The 27433-nt window shown below is 44.4% G+C and overlaps 1 protein-coding gene across 3 annotated transcripts; it reads right to left on the bottom strand.

The window, feature by feature from the left end:
* Positions 1-1391: 1391 nt before the first annotated feature.
* LOC147220977 (neurabin-2-like) lies at positions 1392-24064 on the bottom strand. Of its 3 annotated transcripts, none has more exons than XM_086170250.1 (15): positions 23944-24064; positions 16484-16888; positions 15274-15488; positions 14735-15067; positions 14013-14651; positions 9192-9324; positions 7798-7918; positions 7586-7690; positions 7200-7335; positions 4945-5088; positions 4801-4854; positions 4189-4320; positions 3942-4039; positions 3686-3782; positions 1392-3028 (listed from the first exon to the last, which is right to left on the bottom strand). In XM_086170250.1, the coding sequence occupies exons 2-15, from the start codon at positions 16800-16802 to the stop codon at positions 2975-2977; spliced, it is 2580 nt and encodes an 859-aa protein (XP_086026376.1). In that variant the 5' UTR covers positions 16803-16888; positions 23944-24064; the 3' UTR covers positions 1392-2974. The 3 variants fall into 3 exon arrangements, 2 of the variants coding, with proteins under 2 accessions (XP_086026376.1, XP_086026377.1); XR_015107917.1 differs by having other exon boundaries at positions 2983-3028; positions 4189-4432; XM_086170251.1 differs by lacking the exons at positions 1392-3028; positions 3686-3782; positions 3942-4039; positions 4189-4320 and adding an exon at positions 4399-4497.
* Positions 24065-27433: the final 3369 nt, after the last annotated feature.

The raw sequence follows: 27433 nt of genomic DNA, 5'->3' as shown, positions 1-27433 counted from the left end.
AGCATGTGGTAATGCATAATGGCGTTCTGTCCTCCTTTTCTAGATCCATGAGATGATAATCCAGAAAAGAAGAGAAAAAAAAAACCCTCAGGAGAAAATGCTAATGCTAGAAAATGTTGCTAATTCAGAAAAGCTAAGCTGAGGTGGTGTCTGGGGGGTTGGGGGGGCTACATGGCTGCATTTGTTCAAAATACTATGAAACATTTAAAGATAGTAGGCAACATTTAAGATACAACGAAAACAAATACACCGGTAACATTTGTGCGATTTACTTTCTGCGCTGGCGCCGTGTAGGCGAGCGCCAGTTCGCCATCAAACGCGAGCGTCTGCGGCGGCAATGTGATGCTTTTTCGACGTTTTTCTCTCGAATTTCCACCGCGACACGTTCAAGTCTCTAAACGCGACCGATCAAATGACCTCCGCCCCGATACTGGTGGATTTTTCTAGAAAAACACAGAAGAAGAAAATAAAATTCCAAACGTTGATTATTGTGCGAGCGTGGTCGTTTCCAGTGACAGCTTTTCCAGAATAGTTGTTTTTTAAAAGTCATTCAAGCAAACGAACACTGGAAATTAAAAAAAAAAAAAAAAAAAAAAAAAAAAAGTAATTTCTTTGTTGGCAAAACCTGATAAACCTCTTGATCATGTGACCTTTAATGATAAAAGTAACACTTTTCGCATTTTCACCTCTCTGGCACCGCACTGCTTGGACATGCCGAGTGTGTTTACATGCACAGTTGTCGTGGCGAGAAATACTGACAGCATTAGTTGTAACAAATGGGATTCCATACTATTCTAATAAGTAACCTAAATTAGCGTGTATTTATACTCAAAAGGCGGACGCTTCCAAATTGAAGTGAGTCACTGCAGCACAGATTGGCCGTAATAATCACATTTTCATGTACAGACCACTAAGTTTCATCTGAAATGTAATCCTTTGCAAATGTGTAATTACAAAGTTTTTTCTGGACGTAGAACACGCCGGAATCCAGTGTATGTGTGTGTGTGTGTGTGTGTGTGTGCGGTATTTTTGTGGTTCCATGCGTGCTTTCAAAATTCCTGCGGCCGTTTCTTTTACTCTTTTTGTGATGTATTTACGCAACAGTGTGTATAAACGACACGGAGGTGTGTGTGTGTGTGTGTGTGTGTGTGTGTGTGTGAAACTCTCCCACCCCCCGTGCTTCCACAACCGGCCACGAGAGGGACCGGCGAGCCCGACGTGGCCGTGCAGACTTGCAGACAGAACAGAGGCCTTCCACTTCCACTGAGGCGGTAACACGTGTCAACGGTTCAAATCCCACTTTTGGAGGAAAACGGGTGATTAAACGTCCAGATTCACATAAAAAAAAAAAAAAAAAAATAGGGTTACAGTTAGAAATAGTTTGGAACATCTTTTTGTTTTGTGTTTTAAATCAACTTCTGCGGCCGCAGCCATGGAAACGAACTTATCGTGGCCTTTATTTTGTTGATTTTAGCAGATGAGAAAGAGAGGCGTGAACAAAACGGGAACACTTTGGCGAGCCGACGTCTCTCCCGGATTGTGTCATTTTTAAATATTCTGGTCAGGAATAATTTAGGTAAAATATATTATCATTATTATTTTTCTTTCTAAACCTCTAATAGAATGAAATCTAAATTTAAAACTCCATGAAGGTTTTGTGATATGCGTCCATTCCCTCGCTGCTCCCCCAAGGAACTATTGGTGTGCATGTAAACACACGGGTAACAAAACACAGACAAATGTACACCATCAGAATCTCTATACGCGAGGAGTTCCACCGCTCACACCCTGTTTGCCATTGATAGAAAATAGACGTCATCCGTGCGCCCCATCCCACAACCCGACCCGTCGCTTGAAGCCGTTTAAACGCCATTAAATAGATGTATAGAGAGTATGTACAAGGACGTGCCGCCGCGCCTCGGACCCGAGTGTCTGCGTTCTCCCTGATTCCTTCGATTGCTTCCGTGAGAATTAGGCTCCGAGAGAAAAGGAGGATGGCGGCGGCGGCGGCGGCGGTAGCGGAGGAGGAGGAGGAGGTGGTGGTGGAGGTGGGGTCACTGTAATATATCAGTTTTTCCCATCGATCGGGTGTTTGTCTGCCGTCCTTGAGTGATGTTTCGCATCTTCGGTTTCAGCTGGAGCGACGGGGGGGGGGGGGAGGGAGGGAGTGGGGTGGCGAGTATCGTGTCGTCGTGGATCTTTTTAATACTGAATAATCGTAATACGATGCGGATCGCGTTAGCCGGTTAGCGATCACTTAGAAGAAAACAAGCGATCACGTTTAATTTAATGATCATTCCATCGACATATTGTTCGTGTGATGTATATCGATATCGAAACTCGGGGATTTGGGCGTTTTTCTCTCACCACCCGACAGATGCCGCGATCGGACGAGCCCAGAGGCGGCGACCCCCCCCCCCCCCTCGGGGATGGCGCCGAGGTGTAAAAGTGAGTCAGGTGCGTAGGATGGCTCTGCATTTCCCCCCCCCCTCCCCTCGCCGTCACTCCATAAAAGCACTTTGTGGCGAGCCTGTCGGTGAAGAACGCGGCGAGAAACAGTCCGCGAGGAGGGAGAAAGATGGGTGGTGGGGGGTTTGGAAATAGATCCTCTGTGAATGGAGCGCAGGGCGGTGGGTGTGCTGATTGCCAAGCCGGTCGCCAGGAAGACACACGAGGAAGATTGCGGGCATTACAGAAGGTGCATTCTGGGATTGGTTGTTGACTGACGGCGCGGTTAGCCGCTAGCAGATGCCTAATGGGACGTGACCCCCTCTTCCTCTCCGTCCGTCCGTCCGCCATCCCTTTGCGTGCAACTGTCACCTCGCCGCTCCCCCCCCCTCCCCTACAACCACCCGCCTCCAGCCTCCTCCTCCCGCTAACCTGCCCGTGCAGTAAATGGTCAAGTGGAGTAAACGGCCCCTGTTGAGGCTCCGCCTCTTCCTGTCACAGATAGGAAGTAGGAAGTAGCAGCAGTCTAGGAGGGTTTGGGGGGTTTCAGGGCGTCCACTTTGGTCTCTAAGTCTGTGATCTGCGGGATTATCGACACAGGAGGGGGGGGGGATCAGTATCATCGGTAGAACTTTATTATTCCAATCTTGTTTTCAATACTACGTTTGAATAGCATTGTGCGGTTAGCAGTAGGTGGCGCTGATTCTTACGTCAAATGACATTTTGCACACATATCGTTGTTACATTTGATTTTAGATTTAGGTTTCTATGTTTTACTGTGTTTCTAAAGTTTTCCTGACTTTCACCGCACACATTTATAAATTTTAATAAACCCGAGCAGGGAAACTCCAGGGGTGAATTCTCCTAATTTATACTTTTCAGTATCATATTATCACCCTATTATCTGTATCCTCCGCTCTCACACCAACTAACTTCATATTCTCTCTCACTTCTTCCATTCATATATTTTTTTATGTAATTAAAATCTCTGAGAAATTATTCTCATATTTAAAAAGTACATTTTATATTTTACTTGACTGATTTGTTCATTATCTACACCGCTTACGGTGGAATGATTGTATGTCTCTATGTGAACCCCACCTCTTTCCCAATAACACCAATTGATCCTTAGAACCCTGACTGCAGGAGACAATAGATAATGAATGAAAAATTCATTCACCCACTGGCTCCGACCCGATCAATAATGATTGATTATTCATATGAAGATCATCATCACCTTTTCTTGCAGGTTGTCCGTCTCCTCTTTATGCGTGGCTTCACTCTCCTCTTGTGCTTGACGCTGAGCCGTCTCCTTCTTTAGGTACTCCACCTCCCTGCGGAGCACACACGCACACACACACACACACACACACACACACACACACACACACACACACACACATACACACACATACACACACATACACACACACACACTTAGCCTCAGAATACATGTCCTTTGGCAATTGTCGGCCAGATCCCTCTGTCCTTACTTCTGCTGGTATTCTTTGATCAGCCTCTTGGCTTTGCCATATTTTCTCTCTAAGTTCTGGTACTGGACCTGGGTCTCCTTCAGGTGTTCATCCACAGCCTAGGACACACACACACACACACACACATACAGAGTCAGCACTGGGCTAACTGACTGAGCTTTTTGTAAAAGTAAACAAACTTCCCCCGGCGGTGTCTGACAGCTGCTGCTGTTTTTAAGGGTGAGAAAAATAAATAAATAGAAATTACCTTACACAGGGACTGCGCCTCCATCCAATAGCCCTCCAGCTTCTCCATCCTTTCCTTACTGTCCCGGATGTTCTGCTCCAGCTGAGCACGCTCCATCCGCCAACGCAACTTATCTTGCTCCGCATGAGCCAGCTGGAGGAGGAGGAGGAGGAGGAGTGTTATGGGGGCGGCAGAGGTCTTTTCGATTCAGCCAGTAGAAACAATCCAAGTCACGTGTTGTTTTTTTTTTCTGTGCATCTGATTCCTGCGTGCCAGGAAGGGAGATGTCAACTACCGGCCATCTTCCCTTGGGTGCATCAGGACGACGGCCTGTTAAAAATATGTTAAAAATATTGCAAACTGAAGCAGTTTTGCAACTGATGTATTGTCGCACTATCGCTCCTCCAGGCGTGGGGAACGATAAAACTCTGGCGCTAGCTAGATTAGCAATGCTAACCTTTGGTAAGCACTAGCTGACGCCGAATTCAATCATTTTATTCCAATATCTTCTCTTTAGCTCGCGCCGTGACCCGTGTATTAATTATTTGATGCAATCTGAATGTGGAATTGTGTTTTCATTTTAAACACCCGGCAGGAACAGCGTTCAAGAGGGCTGTGTGTTGATGTTCTCACCTTCCTTTTCAGCAGCTTGATCTCGGCCTGGGTCACCGCGTGCTTGATCTGCAGCTGCGGAGAAAAGGTGAGAATGTTGAATTTCAAAGTTGACGCACGTCCCTTTGCGTCGCTTGATAACGAATCAAAACGACAGAAGCTCACCTCCTTGAATTTGTGAGTCAGCTTCTCGGGGTCCAGCTCCACCGGAGACAACATGTCTTGGTTCTCCGCGAGGTCGAACACCTCAATGGAATTCGGGAACATGGGACTCATCTCTTCCTCCTCATCTGTCGCGTACTCGCCCGTCTGGAAAATCATCAGGAGCGTGAGATTTAAAAGATTTTATAAAACATATTAAATCGATCTCAACCAAAGGGGATATTGGGTGACACTTGGGGTAAAAATACATTTAATTTTTTAAAGAGCTTGGCTGAAACAAAGGAAAAAAAAGGACAATTCATTCATTCATTCATTCATTCATTCAGTCGTTATCTAGACCGCTTATCCTGCAGTCGGGGATGCAGGGGATCTGGTCGCATGTCCATCACGAGGTCATATATAGATACATGCAATCATTCACACGTCACATAGAGACGTACAATTTAGGAGCAATTCAGGGTCTCCTGCGTGTTTTTGGACTGTGGGAGGAAACTGGGGAACCCGGTGGAAACCAACGCAGAACCAGGGGGAGAACATCCAAATTCCACACGGAAAAGCCGCCTGTCAGAATCCAATCGGGGACCTTCTTGTTGGAAGGCGGACGCGCTAACCACTGTGCCAACGGCTTATTCTTTTATGCAAAAAGTCAAAGCGTTCAATGTGAGATCCTATTAGCAGATTCCAGAGACAGCAAACTGGGTTTGGACTTCCAGTCTGTTCTTCTTTTCGCTGAGTGATTTCATTTGGACTTTTTTTTTTTTTTCTGGTATACAGAGCGCTGACGGCGGCAGCCGTTGGAAGAAAAGACAGATAAAGAGAAAAGTGAACTTCTCTTCCCTCCAGAAAGTCACACAATGAAATGAAGCTCGCTAATTATTATCTCCCGGTCTTTCCTCCGCCTCTTTGACTTTTCAAATCAAAAAGAGTGAAAAAGGGAAGACAGACTGGAAGGGTGGGGATGAGGCGAGCCCACGTTGCCCTTCATCCGCCCCGCCATTTGCGGGTGAGGAGACGAGACTCATCCGGTGAGCTCCATGTCTGCAGGTCGTCCGGCTCATGAGCTCTAAACCATCGTAGATGGAAAACCAGCCTGCGGCGTGCGTCTGACGTGGGGAATTATGAAGAGGTACTAATCTTTATTTGGATTAACGGAAAAGGAAGGTGGAGCAAAGACACTTAAATAGATCAATTCCTTTGACTGACAGACACTTAAATCTCATTTATGCTCAACCTTCCGTCCTCTGCGTTCATCTCACGTGTAATTCTCTACGTCTCCACGTCACCAGCTCCTCAGCCGTCGTCATGTTGGTTATTGTCCGAAACGGGAGTCAGAACTTTGCGCTGCCCGCTAGCGGATGTAACGCATAACAAACATGGCGACGTAAAGCGAGCACGGGGAGTACGGGAGTAGAGACGTCTGGACACATTTGAAACGGAAATAGCTGAGAAACTTTAGCGCAGGTGTGCCCAATATGTCGATCGCGATCTACCGGTCGATCGCAGAGGTAGTGTGGGTAGATCGCATGAAATTAAAACGGAGATGTCAGCCTATCATCCTCAAAGTAGGTCTGTCCAATCTGACCTTTTCTGATACAGGAGTCATAATGGCGCGTTCTAGCAAGCTAGCAAGTTAGCTTCCAATTTATGTCTTCTAAACTTATGTGTATAAAAATGAGTGGGGGAACTGGACCAAGTAAAAAGACTAAAACGTATCACTTCCATACCGAAAGGGAGGTGGACTTTTTTTTAATATGTCATTTTCAAAATGCCTCATGTGCCGGTCTGCCGTGGCTATACCGAAAAAAGGAAATGTGGAGCGGTATTTTCAGACCGTTCCTAAAAACTACGACACCGACTTCCCTTTGAAAAGTGAGCCGAGAAGGAGAAAGGTGAAGGAACTAAAATCCCAGCTGTCAGGACGGCAGTCACTTCAACTAGGCTGCTGACTCCATTCAAGTCATCAGAATAAGGTATTTACCAAAAAAGTACTCTGTTGTAGTGTGCCATAAGGGTTCATGCAGTTATGCAAGATCCACAAACATTTATTACGTTAAGTATACTCAGTAGATATATCAATAAATATATATTCAGCATTTTCAGTGGAGGGATATCATTTTCACATGGTCATTTGAAAAGAAGCTCACAAGGCGAAAAAGTGTGGACACCCCTGCTTTAGTGTATGTGTGTGTGTGTGTGTGTGTGTGTGTGTGTGTGTGTGTGTGTGTGTGTGTGTGCTCGTGTATGCGCATCAGTCTTACCTCTTCATCGTTGTCCATGTACTGCTTATACCTCTGCTCCATCATCTCCCGCTGCCACCTCTCCTGCTCCAAGGTCTGCTGGATCAGTTGAGCCACTTCGCTCTGCTCGCCCGGCTTCTCCCGGCCAATCATGAAACTGGAAGAAGAGCCACAGCGTGTCTGTTAGACGTACACGGCGGAAGAATGCGAAATGCAAAGAATACACGTGCACTTAAAATGTGAAAAGCTAGGAAATTTAAAATGGCAGAGCTGAACTGTAATAAAAAATGAATACACGGAGGACAGTAGCATTAGGATTTCCATGAAAAATTCAGTTATTTTCTTTGTTTGTGTGTGTGTGTGTGTGTGTGTGTGTGTGTGTGTGTGAGTGTGTGTGTCACACAGACTTGACAGTGCCGGTGGTGTTGCGGAGGACGGATGCAGCGAAGCTCTGTGTGACCCCAACCAGGCTGGTCCCATCCACCTCCACTATTAGATCGTTCACCTGGATCCTGCATAAAAACGGGTACATAAACAAAGGGATGTTTACGGTTTTGAAAATTGTTGCCGTTGGCAACTGGCCTCCTGTGCGTTATTAACTGAAAAGCGTCCAGGCTACCTGCCGTCTCTCTGCGCAGCTCCACCCTCTGTTACAGTCTTCACGAAGATCCCCAGTTTCTCAAGACCCATATCAGCTCCTGCACCCATACCAATGATACTGATCCCGAGACCGCCGCTGTCTGAGGAACACACACACACACACACACACACACACACACACACACACACACACACACACACACACACAAAAACACAAACACACAGACAAGCAGACCATATTAATACAGAAAACATCCACAAGTGATTTTTAATTTCTATTCGGATCTTATACTGACATCCATATCTATTTGATTGTTAGCTTTAGCACATGGGGTGCAATGCAATTTAGCATCATGTGTTTCATTATGCAAGTTTAATTTTGGCTTTAAATCAGACAAATATGTCAACACATCTAAGTAAGGATGGATAGCAGCATTAAAAAAAGTACAACATAATTCTGTTCGTACCTCACATTAACATCCTTATGTGTGTGAGTGTTAGGATTAGCAAGAGGGGTGCAATACAGTTCGCAGCATGTGTTTTATTATGCAAGTTTAAATTTATCCTTAAATCAGACAAATATGTCAACACATACAAGTAAGGATGGATAGCAGCAATAAAATAATAAAACACAATTTTATCCGTAGCTTACATTAAAATCCATATGTATATGAGTGTTAGCACTAGCAAGAGGGGTGCAACACAATTCGGCTTGATGTGTTTTATTATGCAAGTTTAATCTTAGATTTAAATAAAAGAGATATGTCAACACATGCAAAAAAGAGTGAATAACAGCTTTCAAAGAACAAAAAATAATTCTATCTGTGACTTATATTGACATCCAAAGACTGTTAGCATTAGCATGTTGTGTTCAGCTGATTCAGCTTCATGTGTTGTATTTTGCAAGTTCAATTTTAGATTTAAGATTTAAATCAGCCAATATGTCAACATATGCAAGCAAGCAGCTTTGAATTATAGATTTCTAATGTTTTTTTTATGTATGAAGAATGGAATGATCCAGTAATGAAAATGTGAACAAAAGATCATTATTCATGCTGTGAGAGTCGAGGTTTGAGAAAATCCATATTCAATCTTTTCTTTATAATATAACAGCATTACCACAGCTACTCTACTGCGTTGAGAACAGAGGTCATGGATAGTTACTGGTTCAAATCTATCAGCTCCAGAATTACTAGCTGCTAATTAGGCTAATCTGCACTAAATTTAATCCCATAAGGGGATAATGGAAGTGTTCACAGACAGACTGTGCGTGTCCACTAACTGCACCCTGGCAGTGTTTCCGCGCACGTTTCTAAGTGTGGTTACATAAGGGGCTTGACTGAGTGACTCTCAGTGATTGTGTGTGTGTGTGCGTGTGTGTGTGTGTGTGTGTGCCAGCGTGCGCAAGCCTACCTTTTTCGAGCTCCACAGGAAACAGGTCCAGTTTCTCCACCCGCTTCTCCAACTCGTACTCGGCCGAGGCCGCCATGGGGTCCACGTCCTCATTGCGTCGGTCATAGTCTTCGTTAGAGTAGGTGGTGAAGACCTGCGGGGGGAGGAGGTCAAAGGTCAAGGCCGTGATGTAATTTTCTCTGACGACATCCGTTGAGCTTTTCTATTTTGTGAAACACGGCCACCCGCAACCATTGCTAAGACCATGACTTAGCATTCCGACCTCCAAGGATTTCCTCTTGTTCAGTGCTGCTGCTATGAAACAAAAATAAAGGTTTATTGTTGACATGCTGTTGCGTACAAGTTTAGTTTACACTTTTTGTTCCACTAGGTGGTGTTCAAAGTCGCCAAATAGATGTGGACGGGTTTGTTTGGATGATAATTTACAATATCAACCAAAACTTAGCCCTTTGTGCTCGCATTAATTATTCTAATTGTGTTGGCTAGCATTGTTAGCAACTGCATTACCTTGTTTTTTTAAAGCATTATTCTCACCACGGCTAACATAAGCTAAATGAATTTTTACCCTGACGAAAGCATCCCAATATCGTATTTTTTAATTTCACCTTGAATTGAGTTAAAAACTATTCTAAATTAATCACAAATTATTCGTATCCAGCGGCTAGCAGCAGATGCAGCTAAGTATTCTTTCTAACTGCAATTCTTGATTAGTCGGATTTCAAAACAAGATCCCTTTCTTTTCTTGGCGGGAATTCAGGGTAAAATACAAAAATACGAGTGTGTGTGCTGTTGTTTCTTTTGCTCTCTGGCTTGCTCCTCCCCCATCCCCCATTTCTCCAAAACAGCAGTATGTCTCTTTCTGTTGGCCATCTCTACGATCATGTGGCTTTGTTTCTATAGCAACCCTGGGCTTGCCCAGTGTAAATCTGGCACTTGCCCATACTTGCGCTTTCTCTCTGTCCATGTCTGGTAGATATGCTAATGCATGTGTGTGTTTGCATGTGTGTGTGTGTGTGTGAGAGAGAGTGTGTATGTGTGTGTGTGTGTGTGTGACACATATACAAAGTGAGACAGTGCCAGCAGCTTTATGTGTAGGAGTTGCCTGCTAAAGAGAACTATTTACATTGCTTCTAATGTGCCAGACTGAAGTGTATGCACACACACACACACAAACACACACACACACACACACACACACATTCTGACACAAATGGGGTCAGAGGGCTTGATTGTTAAACTGCTTCCTGTTGTAACGTTTCCTTCCTGTTGAGTAACTTTAAAGCTGTTTGAATGCATGTTTGTGTGTGTGTGTGTGTGTGTGTGTGTGTGTGTGTGTGTGTGTGCGTGTGCTCGCACATTTTCATATGAGGCTTCAGTGTCATATTTTTGTCTATGTAATGCAAAAAAATAGCAATACCAAGCATGTAGAAACAGCGGTATATGAAAAGTGGCGACAACATGTATGTGGCAACACACACACCAAACACGCATACACGCTCATGTGCGTGCATGCGCGGACACACACACACACACACACATACATAGTCAATGATAGGACCAGCTCAGACCAACAATAACATATGACAACAGGAACAACATTAGCTTTGGAACACACAGAGCACACTAAATGAATATGTACTTATATACAGACACATGCATGCACATACATGCATGTGCGCGCGTGCGCGCACACACACACACACAATCAGTATCTATTCTGGAAAACACCACCCAAACTAAATGTTGAATAACTGAAACTGCCTCATAATTATTACTGAATTTAATCGGCACACCCCTACCGGATAATGATGGTATTAGTCCCCTGGCAGTTTGATATTTAAAAATTTTATTTTCTATTTGGGGAAAAGACTAGTCTTCTCATAGTAAAAGGTCGCGAGCACCAGTCTGCTTAGAAAAAGTTCTTGAGATTTTCGGGGGATAAAGCGCCGTTTAAAGGTCGCCCAGCGCCCGGAGGGTTTTACCCTGCGACTACGACAATGGCGTGTATTTTTGAAAAAGTCCTCAAGTACACAGACCCCCGCAGGCAGAGCTCAAGACACACACACACACACACACATACACACACACACATACACACAGGCAGGCAAAGAAAGATGTTTTGCAAATGAAACCAAATGAACAGGAATCATAAAAAGCACCAGCTATTTAAAACATGATGTGACTTTGGGGGAAATATATGCAAACAGCCTTCAGGTAAGCTAACTTTCTCGATACGCAGCCGTAGTAACACAACTGCCAGATTGGCTCACAGCTGGCCCACTCACAACATGTTACACAAAGAAATGTAAAACAATCTGGGGGTTCGTCTTCTGATGCTTCAAAACAAAGTCTTGCGTAGTTTGTTTGTGAGATGGTTCGATGTCGGCCCGGGAGGAATTCCCTCGAGGTGTTCCTGACATTAATGGAAAGTCAAGAAGGAACTTGTAAACATAAGGCCTCCGGCCAAGGCTGTTGCTGGCATGTAAACACATGAAGCGGTGACACTTCAGTATTCAGAAACACCAGATCTCTTTTTTTCACCCGCGATTCTTATCAATTAGCTTCCTGTTTGCGAGTGTGTGTGTGTGTGTGTGTGTATGAAAGTAAAAAACAAACACACCCATCCACATTCCGATTGCTTTTTGAAGACAGTACTTAAATGCACAATGTGTGTCTGTGTGTGTGTGTGTGTGTGTGTGTGTGTGTGTGTGTGTGTGTGAGGCAGGGAATTTTGCATCACATTTGGGAAAGGCATCGTTCACAACATCCACACCAACCGCTGGCCCGGCTTCCACTCTGAAAATAAATTTATGTCAGAGCACAGCTACAGTGTGTATATCTGTATTTCTTTTTATCTATATTTTCTTATCAAACACCTATGCTTGTATCACGGACTACTAAACACATTATTAAACAGTTACTGACAGTAAAAAGCTGTTGTGTAAGTATGTACGAGTACATTATGTTCAAGTAACACCCCACACAAGCAAAAAAGGCTCTGTAAGATTTTTTTTTCTTTTACTTTATCATCTTATAGACGCAACAACAACAAATTGCAATACATTTTCTGACTGTTTTATTCAGACGTCTTAGCCCGTAATGCTAATCAGGGACTTTTCATGACCTTCAATACCTTCATACTCAATTTTTTTGACCCCCTGCACACACACCAAATACTCGCTATAGTTACCTCACAGGCCTCAAATCAGATACCAGAATTGAATACCTGATGGAAATTGAATAAAAGCTTTTCGATGGTTCCTGTTGGTCAGGTGATAGTTGTGTCGTCCACTTAAGTTGCGTGCACGGCAGCGTGACTGCTGCGGTCTTTGTGCATGAATCATAAGGTCGTTTCTGCTTTCTTCCAGTTCCACATTCATGTGATACAGTATATGCTGTACATACACATATATAAATATACAGATACATATCCATATATATGTACATGTAAATATAAATATATGAATATAAATCTACGTACACTACACATATGCATGCATATGTACATGTATATCTGCATATGCATGTACATATAAATATACATATGTATATGCATATATGTCTGTGTGCATTTGCCCAATCCCTTATTCAGTTGTGTTTTCAATTTAATATACTTACATATTTGCACACATGCACACGTGCACACATCCAGTCATTGACATCCATTCACAATGAATAGTCAAACCCTAACTTTTAGAAAGCCACTGAAATTAAGTTGCACTTCCTTTGTCGCTGAAACACAACACACACACACAACACACAGACACAACACACAGACATGCGCGACGGACATGCAGACACATCAAGCTGCGGGCAGGAATTGCCGCTCTTATGGTCTTAAATCCATTTGTCAATCAACTTAACCTAACTTCATTAGCCACATACCAGCTGAGGTATTTATATAACAAAATGAGGCGAGTACTTGTTCTTAATAAAAAACTATTCACAATCAAACGTCCGGATGTAGACAATACATTACGACGTCTACACGTATAGATGCACACGCAGATGCAAAATACAGTCTGTCTGAAGAGGAAAACCATCCACATTATCATTTCGATAGCAGCCGAGAGACATTAAGAGAAGAGAAAACAACGGCGTGTTCTTAAAGGGACAGTGCATGTCGGGACGGACGTTAAAGAAGTTTACTTCTATTCCTTTCTCATTCATTTATTTATCATTCGAACAGCTAATGCTGCACAAAGGAGGGGTCGCTCTCATCCATCAAAAAGACATACAACCATTCACCCTCTCATTTTCTCATGCATGCGTTATATGGACATGTATGGTTTATGGTCATTCGCATCATAGAAAGACACAACCGTTCACACATCCTATAGATATACAACTCTGTCATTCACTGAGCCGCATAGAGATCATTCATGTATAGACATGCGATCATTCACTCCCTTTTCACACGTTAAATAGACGTACACCCATTCACTCACTCAATGCCATATAATAGAGAAATAAAACCATTCAGTCTGTCATTCACAGGGCCAAATGTAGAGACATGCAACCACTCACTCTCTCATTCTTATATAAACACGGCATTCACCTGTCATATACAGACATACAACCATTCACTTGTTCATTCACTTGTCACATGGAGACACCCAACCACTCACCCTCCCACGTCTTTCACAGACAGACAGGATTTGATGCACTAATATATTTCCCAGCCGTCATAAGTATTCTTAAGAAGTATTATCTGAGTCTGGAGCTGCAGCGCGAACCACGGAAAGGACCTCCTGCGTCGTGTGACGACATGTCTGAGAATCACCGCGTCACAGAGAGAGAGATTAACGGGAAAAATTTCACCTTGATCGGCTCACAGCTGAACTGGATCTTTCGGTTGAGCGGCACGGGCTCCTCTTCCTCGGGAAGACCTGCGATTTCTCTGCAGCTGCTCTCCGGCTGATACGGCTCCTCGTCTTCGTCGTCCTCCTCGTCGTCCAGCTGGCTCCCCCCGGAGTCTTCTTCCCCGAGGCCGCTGTACGCGCTGATATCCACCATGTCACCCTCGGAGTAATCCTCCTTTCTCGAGCCATCGTCGTCGTCCTCTTCCTCCTCCTCTTCCCTCCCCCCCTTGTCAGACCCTTTCTCCTCCAGAACCGAGGCGGGGGCCTCCTTCTCTCCGTTTTCCAGCGCGGCGTGAACCTGAGCCTGCACCAGCCGGGCGCCGGCCTCCGAGGACCCGTCGCGATCCGCGGCCCGAGGTTCCCCGGCGGGGGCCGACGCCGTGCTGGAGCCCCTGTCCTCGGTCGCCGTCAGCTGGCACTCCGGTTGCGCCCTGGCTTCCGACGACGAGGTGGCGGCGGCGAACGGCGGCCCGCTATCGCCCTGGTCCTCGTCCATCCCCTCTCCCCCTGCGCTCCTCTGTGGAAGTGAACCTGTCACGTCTAGCGCCGCCGCCGCCATGTCTTCCAGGTCCTCCCTCCCCGGAGGAGCCATCTTTCCCTAAGAGATATAAATGGCGTCTGGTCAAATTCTACTTAAATAAGGAAACTCTTGTTTCTTATTTCCGGCGAGTTCCCCCGCACCTTCCTCCCGGCAGGCTCCGCTTTGGCTGGCAGTTTGGGCTTTGGTGCCGGGGCAGGCTTCGACCGCCGGTTGGGGAGGTAGAGATTGTTCTGCAGCTCGCCCTTCTCGAACGCCGCACTGAGCTGGCTCACAGTGGGGCTGACGGCGTCACCCGGTCCGATGGCGGCGGCCGCGGCGGTGGCGGCGGCCGGAGCCGGCACCGGGGGGTCATCCAGCCGGTCCAAAGCCTCGGTGGAACCGTTGAAACGCGCGACGACATCCAGACGGCCGTCCTGGAAACCAGACGCTCGCTCTTTCTTCAGTAAGATGCGGTTGGTGGCCGCCTGTTTCTCCTGGAGGCGAGAAAGTTATCGGTTATTACATTTCCCGAGACGACTCTCCGAGGATACGGGAGACCGCGGTTCGATTCCACGTGACCCATTATGACAGCAGGATACTATCGTCGTACTTTTGCAGAAAAAAACACACGTAAAACTAGCTCCGGAGTGACGCCTGTCAATCAAACAACCGCACAACGTGAAGCCACGCCTCCTCTGACCTGCAGGGTCCGCTGCTCGAAGATCCTCCTGGTTTCCTGCAGCTTGGAGAAGCCAACAGAGGAGGCGCCGCCCTCCCCGCCGCCGCCCGCCTTGGGGTCGAAGCGGTTGACCTTCTCCGAAACGGTGCCCCCCAGCTTGAGCAGGGCGCTGTGGTCCACGTTCTCGTTGAGGCTGGAGGCCCTGGGAAGGGCCACTTTCACCCCCTCATCCTTGCCTGCCGAGCACAGTTTCAGTTTTTTAGCCGGTCAGGATGAAGATATTTTTCAGAGAAGAACCAAAAAACCATCGCTGGGTTTCAGAGCAGGACGTCTGTCCCCGGTGGAATTCACTTCCCTTTGCGGACGCAGAAATGCAACTCCAAGACGAAGTGACAGAACGCAGTTCAAAGGGGTCCAAGTGGACGTGGGTCCTTCTGACGCCACCGGTCCGTCGGCATGGTAACAACATGAAACCCCGACCCGATCGCATCTTCTTTCCAAACAACACACCAACATTGTCTCCACTGTACTGTCATGTTGACATCTAAACTTATATATAGATCTATGTAAATGGGCTGAGAGGACTAAGTGTGAAAGTGTGTGTGTCGACATTAAATGAGGATTTGTATCTTCCAACCCAAAGCCATCGGGGGGCCAAGATGCTTCTGTCAAGTTATTAAACAGAATCGCAAGTTCGGACCACCCTGGAATGTGTGAAAAAGGCAGATTGCGCATTGAACCCTACTAACCAGCTTTATCATGCTGTATATCATGAGGGAGAATAACCATGTCTTCAGATTCATCAAACACGTATGTTTTGCTACGGCCTGTTTAAATAAACCCACTTTTTGACTTACTGGAGGTCCAGCTGATGCTATAAATGCTGAATAACAGCGTACGTCTTCGTCATTAACATTATCATCACCATCGTTGTGTTTGAATTCAGCTTTTTGTCAAAAAAGACCCACTTTTTGACTTACTTGAGGTCCAGCTGAAGCTATAAATGCTGAACAATAGCATATGTCTTCATTATCATCACCATCACCATCGTCGTGTTTGAATTCAGCTTTTTGTCAAAAAAAGACCCACTTTTTGACTTACTTGAGGTCCAGCTGACGCTATAAATGCTGAATAACAGCGTACGTGTTCATCATTATCATCATCATCACCATCGTCGTGTTTGAATTCAGCATTTTGTCAAAAAAAGTCAAAAAACCGCGGAGTGACTTACCGATCGTCTTGGCCGCGTCCTCCTCGTCGCTGGGCGACTGCATCTGCATGAACATGTTCTTGATGCGGTGGACGTTGGATCCGTATCTCCTGCCCCTCCCGGTGGGACGGGGCAGGAGCGCCGGCTTGGACGAAGCCTCGCAGCCTCCGTTGGCGGCATTGTTGAGGTGGTCGGTGGCCTTCTTCAGCGCCGCCAGCCCGGCCTCGTACGCATTGCGGTGCGGCGAGGGGCTCCGCAGGTTGGAGTTCCCACTCCCGCCGCTGCCCCCGCTTGAGGCCTCCTTGGCCCCCGTGGCCAACTGGGGCTCAGTCTTCATCATGTTTGGGAAATCAAATGCCACCCGGGGAGCAGCAGGCGAGCGGGGACCAGGGTGTCTGCATGTTTGAGCTCCTCCACTGGCAGCACCTGAAGGACACACACACACACACACACACACACACACACACACACATGTTTACAAACCTCATCCAACTCAATAAACAACAAACAACGCAGCGACGTGAATGGTTGTATGATTATAAGACATGTCAGTGAATGGCTGAATGTCTCTATATGTTGTGTGAATAAAAGAGTGTGCTATTGTATGACTCTATATGACGTGAATGAGAGGGTGAATTTTTCTTGTTTCTATTTGGTGTGAATGAGAGGGTGAATGGTTAGGTGTCTCTGTACCAGACACTGCATTTTTATTGAATTCAGAAACTCCTTATTTTTCCTTTTGTTTAATTTTGTATGGATGATTACATAGAAAATAATGTTGGTACATTTATATGATCATTAATGTTTTTAAAAAGTTGAAATAAAATTTTAAAAAGTGTTTTCAATCAACATTGAATTTAGAAACTCCTTATTATTTTCCTTTTGTTTAATTTTGTATGGATAATTACATAGAAAATAATGTTGGTACAGTTAAATGATCGTGAATGATTTTAAAGTTGAAATAAAATTCTAATAAGTATTTTCAATCAATATTGAATTTAGAAACTCTTTATTTATATTTCTTTTGTTTAATTTTGTATGGATGATTACGTCCAAAATAATGTTGGTACATTTATATGATCATAAATGATTTTAAAGTCGAAATAAAATTTTAACAAGTATTTTCAATCAATATTGAATTTAGAAACTCTTTATTTTTTCCTATTTTTTAGTTTTGTATGGATGATTAAAAACAAAATAATGTCAGTGCATTTATATGGTCATTAACGATTTTAAAGTTGAAATAAAATGCCAAAAATATAAATATTTAGATTTCAATTTTAATTTTTTTTCAATTTCCATAATACCTAGTTGGCCCGCCCATAAAAATTTTATAAGAAATGTGTCCCGCCAGCCAAAATAATTGCCCACCCCTCCTCGATAGGATGTGTGCATGAATGAAATCAATGCCTGTAAGTCTCTATAAAAGACCCTGCGATCGACAGCTCCAGTCCGTGTCACCATCCTGACCCTGCAGGACAACGACCGGATGAAATGGCCGAACGACAAGATGTCCAACCGTGGCTCCTTGCGGAGAACCCGAGAGCCATTTCTATAAAAACTCAGTCAAACAATTGATATTTTCCTTCATTTGGAGCCTCCTGGCCGGCAAACAGCAGAAACCCTGTTTGTCGCTGCCGTGAGAAAACACACTGTCCTCTCCGGCTTCTGGCTGCAAATTATATCCGGATCACCGAGTCCCTAATAAGACGGAGACAGATAAAAAATTCTAGGCCCGGAACACACAAACAATCCGTCGACGTTATCCCAAAAATGCAACAAGCGTCGCCGGGTCTCAAACTGACGAAGGATCGGGAGACGACGGCGTCACCTGCACGTCTCCGTGGACGACACGCCACCACATATATGATAACCGATCTACTCGGATTGGCTGTCTATAACCAGATACGAACGATGATGGTGATGTCATAGTGACATCGTTGCCATGACGTGAAGACACGTCCCCCCCCCCACGTGGTCCGAACAAGGAGGATTTTCAGACGCAAAAAAAACTAAGAATTAAATAGGACCTCTGAGGAAAATGCACCATTCCAGAAATACACAAAATTATTTCATACAAAGTTGTCAACCTGTCAGGGATTTTAAATGGAAAATAAATAAATTCATGAATTTATTTATAATTTATTCTTGTTTTATTTTATTGTATTATTATTGTTGTTATCATTAATGTGTTTATCATTAAATTCATATCATTTATTTTAAGCAAATCAATTGACATAACATTTTTTTAACATTTTAGGCAATTTTAAAAATAAATAAACAACTAAATAATTTTTTTTTTCAAGCCTGAAGCAGTGTCCTATATTAACAATTTGTTGAATGATCAACAAAAAAAGGTTTATTCAAATGAGAAATCAGGAATTTGAATCTTTGATATATAAATGACTAAAAAAACAATACATAAATACACATGTATTACTCATGACTAAGAAAACATTACTCGAATTGAATCAACATCTATTAGACACAATCATGTTGGTCTGTGTATTTGTGTGCTCTCATTTGATAAGACTGAAATAAAAGCCAAAACGATAAAAAAAAAATAAAAAAAAACAATGGTAGGGGAAGCTTCAAGGTCACGAGGAGGCATCCGTAAAGGGGAAGCTGGTGCAGTTCGAGCAACAGAAAAGTCCGAAACTCCAAGGTGGCGGTTACAAAGCAACATGGGCGCCGGCCAGTGTAGCACATAAACTGCGTTAAAGTGTGGTGGTGGGGGTGCAAAGTGAAAGGGGAAGCTGTGATAAATCAACGACAAAACGGACAAAAGTTACGTATCAAGGCTGGCACAACTGTTATATCGAGAGCAAGTGCATGAACAAATAGGAGCAGGTAAATTTGCAAAAGTGGCGATCGAGATGTGGCTCGGTCTTATTCCAGGTAAGATTCAGGAAGCTGCGGCGGGGGAAGAAAAGTAGATAACAATTTGCATTTGACCCCAAATGGAGGGGGAATTCTGAGAAAACGTCTGACAGAAGGAGAGGGAGATGAAGCGATGATGAGCGGCGTGAAGATGAGATGCACGATCTGATTAGTTCACTGTCTTTGTTATGGTGCATTTTGGTGTGGAGACGACACCGAAAGGGATTAGATGGGTCATAAGTTATTCAAAGTATTCAATATTGAATTATTCAAAGTAAAGTAAGCCAAGATCGATGAGCAGACCTGGGAGACAAGAGGATCCGGACAAGATGAACTGCGAAATTCTGCCGCGTTTTTTTCGGATTTGGAAGCCTTAAAAGCCCAATAAAAGCCTGCGGAGTGACTTTTCAAGCAAGCACCGTGTTATTACCCATTATGTCTCGCTTAATAACGCAGTTATAATCACCACCTTTGGCAAAATTGCCGTAAAAATTGCAGCCACCTACGTAAAAGGACATGCACAGACAATTACTTCTACTTTTCACTGTTCTGGGCCAAAGATCCCAAAGTTTCCCATGGTTTGTTCTCCTTGACGGCACATTTTTCCCCATTAGTTCCTCCATGTAGCCACCACATTTGTGTTTAAATCACGCATCTTCATCAACATCTTCTACCTCCATTTTGAGGTTTACAAGGTGTTCATGAAGCTACTGCAATAGCCAACAATGTACTGTCAGCATAGTGTTGCTAGCATTATGCAGCTAGCAGTTTTCTGTTAGCATTGTGCTGCCAGCATTGAGCTGCTAGCAATGTACTGTTAGCATTCTGCTGCTAGCAATGTACTTTTAGCATTGTGCCACCCATACAGTAAATACATATATATATATATATATATATATATATATGTTTCGGGGAGGGGGCGGAGGTGACGGGTGAATCTTTTTTTTTTCCAAATCCGGATCTCACTTTGGAGGTATTAAACACATTTTTAGTGATGGATGATACAATAGATTTCTTAAACTGATCTTACTTTACTGTGTGTGTGTGTGTGTGTGTGTGTGTGTGTGCGTGTGTGTGTGGAACAACAGCAGTATGACAAAAACATTGATCCAAGTGACACGATCAATCACCTCGCAGATGGATCTGTTTTGTCTGGACAAGAAATCCAAACAACTGGGAAACAAGAAATGGATTTTCTTTTTGTATTTTGCTTAAAAATAGCAGTAATGACCAACTGCTGCGAGACAAAACAAAAGGAGGCCGATCGTAATTTCAACCTTCAGCACTTTCTGTTAAGTTCATTTTCAAACAAAACTGTCAGGGTGGAATGAACGGGGAGCCGACACGCCGCTGTTTTTTTTCTCCTTTTTTTTTTTTTTTTACACGTCACTGTTTGTCTGATAGTCTAGTCCTCTATTCTTACACAATTCCATGCACGGCGGCCATTTTTAATGGACATTTTTAACGGCCCTCAAATTTATTCTTCTTCTATGGTGGAGGGTTACGAAGGATTGCAGACGTTTTTTGGTCATCTAAGTCATTAGTCATTTATTCCCATCTAAAGAATCATTCAATTTACGCTTTAACATTGAAGATAATATTTGTACATTTTGTGAAGACAATATTGAAACCAGAGATCATATACTTTTCACATGCGAAAAAGTACAAGGCTTCTGGGCTACAATTCAAAAATGGACCAAAGACAAATTTCCATCATCACCAGTTTCTTTCTCAACAGATGATATAATATTTGGTTTACTTTTAGCAACATAAGAGATGAACCTTGTGTCAATGTTATTTTAGGTCTGGCCAGGTTCTTCATACCCAAAACAGAATGCTAAAAATGTTCTTTATAAACAATTTTGAATTCTATAAAAAATCCTAAAAACTTATGGAAAAATCCAAAAACCGAAAAAAAAAATACAGTTTTATGGCTGATAGTCCTTTAGATCCACCGAGTTAAATACACATTGTATTCCCTTTGCCATTTTTTTCATTCTTCATTTTTTATTTTTTATTGTTATTATTATTCATTTTATTATCTTAATTTATTATTTTTCCCTCCCTTATTTCTAGAATTAAACATTTCTCACATCGATTGCATACAAATGAATATCCTTATGTTTCCTCATGTCTGTTTATATCATTGACATTCAATTCTATTTAGCCATGTGTGTTTGTTCATGTGTTTTGGTTGTTTATACCATATATGTTAAAGAAAATTGTTAAGAAAAGAGTTCTATTCTTCTTCTATGGCAGTTTTATAACAGATGGCAGCCATTTTTAATGCCTTCTTCTTCTTTAGTGGAGGGATACAAAAGATGACAACCACATTTGATGCCTTTCTTTAAATTTTCTGTTATATTGGAGTATTAAAACAGCAGACAGCAGCCATTTTTGATGGTTTCTTCGAGTTCAATTCTCCTCCAACACACCGTTTCCAAACACAACTTTCAAGTCCAGATGCGAGCGCGTGCGTGCACACACACGCACATGCACACACAGACACTGAAGTATGTCTCATGACAGTGTTGCAAAACCGTCGTAGATTCCCACACTGAGATCATGTGACCTTTGGTGAGCGGGTCCAATGCAAGGTCTGCTACATTTACAGACAGTTTTACGTACACACATGCACACGCAAGCACGCACGTACGCATAAAACCGGTTGAGCCTTTGTCTTTTCAGGACAAAGTTGACAGAAACACGACTGACTCATATCTCTGCGTCTGAACTTGAGCCGCCCCCATCTTTCACCTGTTGAAAGCAACTGCTAAAACAAGGAAAAAAAAAAAAAAAAAAAACTTTCCCGTGTTTCCAAAAACAACAACTTCTCCCGCGACTGAAGAAGGTCTCCGAGCTTTGAGGCCCCGGATCGCTATCAGAGATGTTTCTGCGTTTTCGGTCAGTCTGCCCGGGCGAACGTCCGCACATACGGCACAGACAGAAGAAAAACGGGGGACGCAGAGATTGTCTTAATCCGGAATCGCCATTTTAAAAAATCGTTTCTTTCATCTGTTAAAGGTGGCTTCTATCCGTTTAAGACCTGTTTAATTTGGGGTTAATAACAGGTCACCCTTTTTCTAATCACTTGGTAAATTGCTATAAGAAAATCCAAAGTTTTGAAATGTCACCGCATTTCAGAGGAGATGTTTGGTCATTAATTGTTGCGCCGCGTTCCGATCATCTTAAAATCCAGTCAATCAATTTGGTGCATTGATCTATTTACCTTATTTTGACTTTAAGGCAGCTACGCGGATCCCCAACGACGCCGGCGCCGGCACGACTGCACCAGTGACCCCGCGGATTGTAAATGACACGCGAGTCCGTGGGACATCCCTGGGCAGCTCCTCCCTTCTCCAGACACAGACCATAATACTCACAAACAACCCGGGCCTGTGTTTTTTCCTTATAAAATATGGAGATATGGAAGCCTTTGGGGGGAGATATAGCAAGAATGACCTTGTCTTGCCCACAAACACAGGGCTAGTGTGTGTTGTGCATGTATGTGTGTGTGTGCATGGTCACTGCAGCCCGTGATGTAGATGCTCGTACGCGCTCATGGTAAACGCCTGCCTTCACACGCACACACATACAACTAGTATCCTTGGTGGCGTGCACGCGCGCGTGCATACGGGGACACACACTGTTCAACAGAAGGCACATTATAGCAACACAATGAGTCCATCTATTCACACGACAATCCTCGCATCTGTGGAGGAAACTCCCATGCCTGGCCTTCGCTGACACACACGCACGTACACACGCACGCAAACACACATACGCACACGCATACACTGCATGCTGCTGCTGCTGCTGCTGGAGAGCAGCTTTGTTGGCACGGCGCACATAACGCGTTGCAAACCCCCATTGAAAAAACAAAGCATTCACGTGGACGCGGCTTTCCGTGACAGAAACCCCACGAGGCCACGCGGTTTCACCGCCGGCCCCGGGGCGTCCCACGCCGGCGGGGAATTCGGCGTTAAGAGACAACGCGAAAATCGCTTCGGTCGACGTGAAACAAAAAAAAAAAAAAAACGCCATCCGGGGTTGGTCTCTCCCGCACGTCCGCCCAGCCAACGGAACGCACCGGTGCCGCTTCCTAGCGCGAGGTGGCGGGTGTTCCGTGTCCACGTCCCCCCCCCCCTCGCGGTATGGACGCGGAGCGTTTTAAAAAAGCGGAATTTATAACGGAGTTCGTTATGGGGAGGGGGTTGGCGGTGGTTGCGGGTGGGGGGTGGCACCCGGTGCGTGTCTGCCGGAACGTCGGCACAAAATAAACAACCCCTCGATAAAATCACGGCTTCGAGGGGGGGGGGGGTTTAGCCGTGCGTGGGTTTCAACCGCGTGTCCGTGGAAGGTTTAGGACCCAGGGGCGTGCATGTGGCGGGCAGGCATACAAGGCAGGCAGGCGGGCGGGCGGGCAGGCAGGCAGGCCCCTGCCGTCTGGCTGCTGCGCTGCGACGCACAAAAACGCCGCGTTCGCGTGGAAGAAAAAAAAAAAACAGCCGAGGCCGGAACGGAAGGAAAGGAGGGAAGGGAGGGAAGGGGAGGGAAGGGGAGGGGAGGGGGTTCGGACCCGCGGAGCCGCTGCCTCGCACCTGATTCTCCCGGTCGGTCCGCGTCGGGGTCCGGTGTGGGTGTCAGTCCATTGTCCTGCCGCCGCTGGTTCCTCCTGCGAGCTAACAGACTGTGGCTGCCTGCCTCCCCTCTGCTCCTCCCCCTCCTATCATCTGTTTTCCTCCATCCCTCTCTCTCCTCCTCCTCCTCCTCCTCCTCCTCCTCCTGCTGGCTCCTCTGCGCCCTTTCCGTCGTCCTTTCCTCCACTGGTCCTCCATCTGCCCGCTCCCACCCACCCTTTATTTATCACCCCCATCACCTCCTCTCCTCAGGTGGTGTCGGTGAGATGGTTCTTCAAAAAACCTCCACAAAAGAATATGAAATGAAGAAAAATAAGATTAAAAAAAAAAATAGGTACATCGTTATTATCAATTCATTACGTTCACTATGAAAAATTGTGGTTTTAGAATATTTCTTCCCCCGCTTTTACATTTGCCACAAATTACAAATGTAATTTGAAATTGTTCAACGAGGGTGCTAATCATTATTTGATCATTTATATATTCTTATTTTGTGATATGATGCTGTTCAGGTATTTCTAGGGAGGGGGCAGAAAGTGATAACATATTCAAGCAAACGGATATCAGGTGATGAATTCAATTTTTGCTGCTTTATAAAATATCCTCCATAACATTATTCTTTATTTTTTCACAAATAATTTCGACTAAATAATGATTGTTATTTAGAACACGGAATAATCATTGAAGTCCAAAAGAAGTGGAAGGTATTTCTTTTAATCTCCTTTTTTTTTAAAGCGTGTATGCAAAGGTCAGATCGGTTGACGGTTTTTGTGCTGTTACGTCATCAAACGTCAACCGGAAGTTGCTAGGCAACCAATAAATCACCGCGGTGACTGGCTCGCCCGATTCGCCGGGAGTCTGAACTTTCAGCTGCAGCGCGGAGCTCTGGCGGCCTCTGCTGGTAAACATGAGGAAAAACATCCTACCACTGCTTTTTAATGATTCATTTTGCAAGTAAAAAAATCTGCAATATTTTATGTAATAAACATCAGGTATAGATGGTAATTTGAAACTACCCATATTGGCTCCACGTCACCAAAATGCCATGATATTAAGTACTATCCAGTTTGCAGAGAGTACTTTGAATTGTCCAATAAAATCTTGGAACATTTCTGTACTTTGGTTTGGGAAATAAATTCGATTTTGAGTATCATAGTTATATTTGAATTCTATTTTTACATTGGGTACTTGATGCTTCTGGCTCAGACATTAAATCAGGATCTGCATGTGTTGTGCGCCACCAGCGAGGGCGCGACAAGCTTTCCCAAAATGGTTTCAGTTTTAATACGCGCTGATTTATGTATTAATTTATGTATTTTCTTCCTCCACTAGCTTTAATTACACAAGTCAGCGCTCGGACACGGGGGCGGGGGGTCTGGAGTGGGTTCAAGTCCCACTATCTGTATGTCGGAGGAAGGCTCGGGGTGCGTGGAGCGTCACATTTCTGCAGTGAGGATTCTGCCACCCACACCAAAATGGGTGGGAAAAATATTGATTAAACGGTGACCGATAGGTTAGAACTAGTGATTGTTGGAATCCGTGTAGCCCTTTGTTTATGTGGACTGCGCTGCTGCTTAATCAGCAATTATGTTGAATATACTCGCAAAAGCTGCTTTCTCAAAGCAAGACAGTTTATCAAAGGGCTATAACATTGTTATACAACACCACCAGGGTGTAATCTGTTTAGTCCACAGGCCAAATGGCCCGAGGTCACCGGGGTAACGCTGATTCCCACAACGATAAACGGCGAGGACGGGGAAATCGGACCTGGCGAAACTCAAGCCATCATCATATCGTCATCTGCGGAGATTTTTCTCTAACATTTTTTTTTAAAGTAATTGACCAATCGGGAGAAAGGTTTTGATAAGGTTTGGAGTTTAAAATAATGGGGAAATGAAAGGAGTCATTGTTGCAGTTGACTTACATGTTGGGCTGAGGCTTCTGATCGCCGTCAGTGTGAAGTGGCGTCAGAGCACTATTGAGAAGCCAAAGCATTCCCTTCAGCATCATATATCTATTTGGCCACACACGCACACGCACACGCACACGCACACACACACTGAGCTGGATCCGTTCCAGGCCCTCACACCAACCATGAAACTCAGTACCCCGTCTCTCCTGCAGAAGTCGACTGACCTTAGCTGGTATCTTTCATGTCGTCTCTTGTGGCAGAGCCTTTTCTTCTTCCAGGCGACAAATTAAAAAAAAAAAAAATGGCATTGTCTTGCTTTCTTTGGATTTTCCAAATTGAAAGTGACAGATTGTCTGAGCTGCTGCCTGGAGCTGGCTGTCACCCAGGCTTTCTTCTTTCTGTCATAAAAACATGTCTTGACAGGACTCTGGCTTGGTTTGTCTTTTCACTTGAAAGGGTTACGCGGTGGAGTCAAACACGTCCATTCATCCATTCGTTATCCACTGTGTATCCCTTATCCTGTGCTCAGAATCATGGGGTGCCAGAGCTGATCCCGGCTGTCACCGGGCGAGAGACGGGGTTCATTCCGGACCGGTCGCAAGTCGATCGAATGGAGACGTCCAACCATTCACGCGCCATATAGAGATATGCAACCGTTCTCCCTTTCGTTCATGTCATTTAGACATTCAACCATTCTCAGATTATCTATCACTTACATCAGACATGCAACTATTTACATCAGTGGTCCCCAAACTACGGCCCGAGAGCCGCATTCGGCCCGCCTCCACATCCTGGATACACCCCTGTCAAATAACACAGAATAATGGTGAAAAGATTAGGTGAGAGAAAAATAGATTCAGAATGCAGGGTATTTAACCTAGTAGGTGTATTCAAGTTGGTAGGTGTGTGTATCAGTTGGGTTTCATAGCCTGCTTGCTTTCTGGTTTTCACAGTGGATTTGATATGTGAAAGCTGCAAATAGTTGTGTATACAAGAAAGTTAATGTTCTTTGGTCTTTTTAATTTGTGAAAACTTGTAAAGTGTTATTTGGTTATTATTTATTTCATGAATAATGTTATTTATTTCATTTATAATGTTATTATTTATTTTCTGATTTTTTTTCTTTCCTGTCAAGATCCCAGAAAGGGCTAATTTTTGGTTATGTGTGGCTTTCTGTAATACATTAAATGTTTATGTTTAGACACCTCTGCGATCGTCACACTTTTTGTTACAAACTGGCCCGGCCCCCCATCAGAGAAGGGAAAAGTTGTTTGGCCCTCGCAGGAAAAAGTTTGGGGACCCCTGATTTACACTGTCCTTCAAATATCATAGGGACATATACCATTCACCCGCTCCTTCACACGTCCTATAGACATACAACTATTCACCCTCTCATTTAAATGTCATGTGGATGCACTAATCACTGCGGTACCGTGCCATCCATCCGGCATGCATTTTTTTCTCCTTTTTTTTTTCCTTTTAAATAAAATCCACAAGCGCACCTCCGAACCTTCAATGAAAGGCTGAGTCCAGATGACG

Source organism: Fistularia commersonii, chromosome 23 (genome assembly GCF_037954325.1).
Source record: "Fistularia commersonii isolate RoL2024-O1a breed Wild chromosome 23, RoL_Fcom_v1.0, whole genome shotgun sequence".
Classification (NCBI taxonomy): Eukaryota; Metazoa; Chordata; class Actinopteri; order Syngnathiformes; family Fistulariidae; genus Fistularia; species Fistularia commersonii.
This window is presented reverse-complemented; position numbering and strand designations above follow the sequence as displayed.

What these genes read in the sequence shown, in the direction of transcription:
- LOC147220977 (XM_086170250.1), bottom strand. Translation starts at nt 16,802, where the DNA reads ATGATGAAGACTGAGCCCCAGTTGGCCACGGGGGCCAAGGAGGCCTCA. An exon ending in CGGAGCCTGCCGGGAGGAAG is followed by an intron (nt 14,652 to 14,734) that starts GTGCGGGGGAAC and finishes TATATCTCTTAG; the next exon opens with GGAAAGATGGCTCCTCCGGG. An exon ending in TCAGCTGTGAGCCGATCAAG is followed by an intron (nt 9,325 to 14,012) that starts GTGAAATTTTTC and finishes CTCCCCCCGCAG; the next exon opens with GTCTTCACCACCTACTCTAA.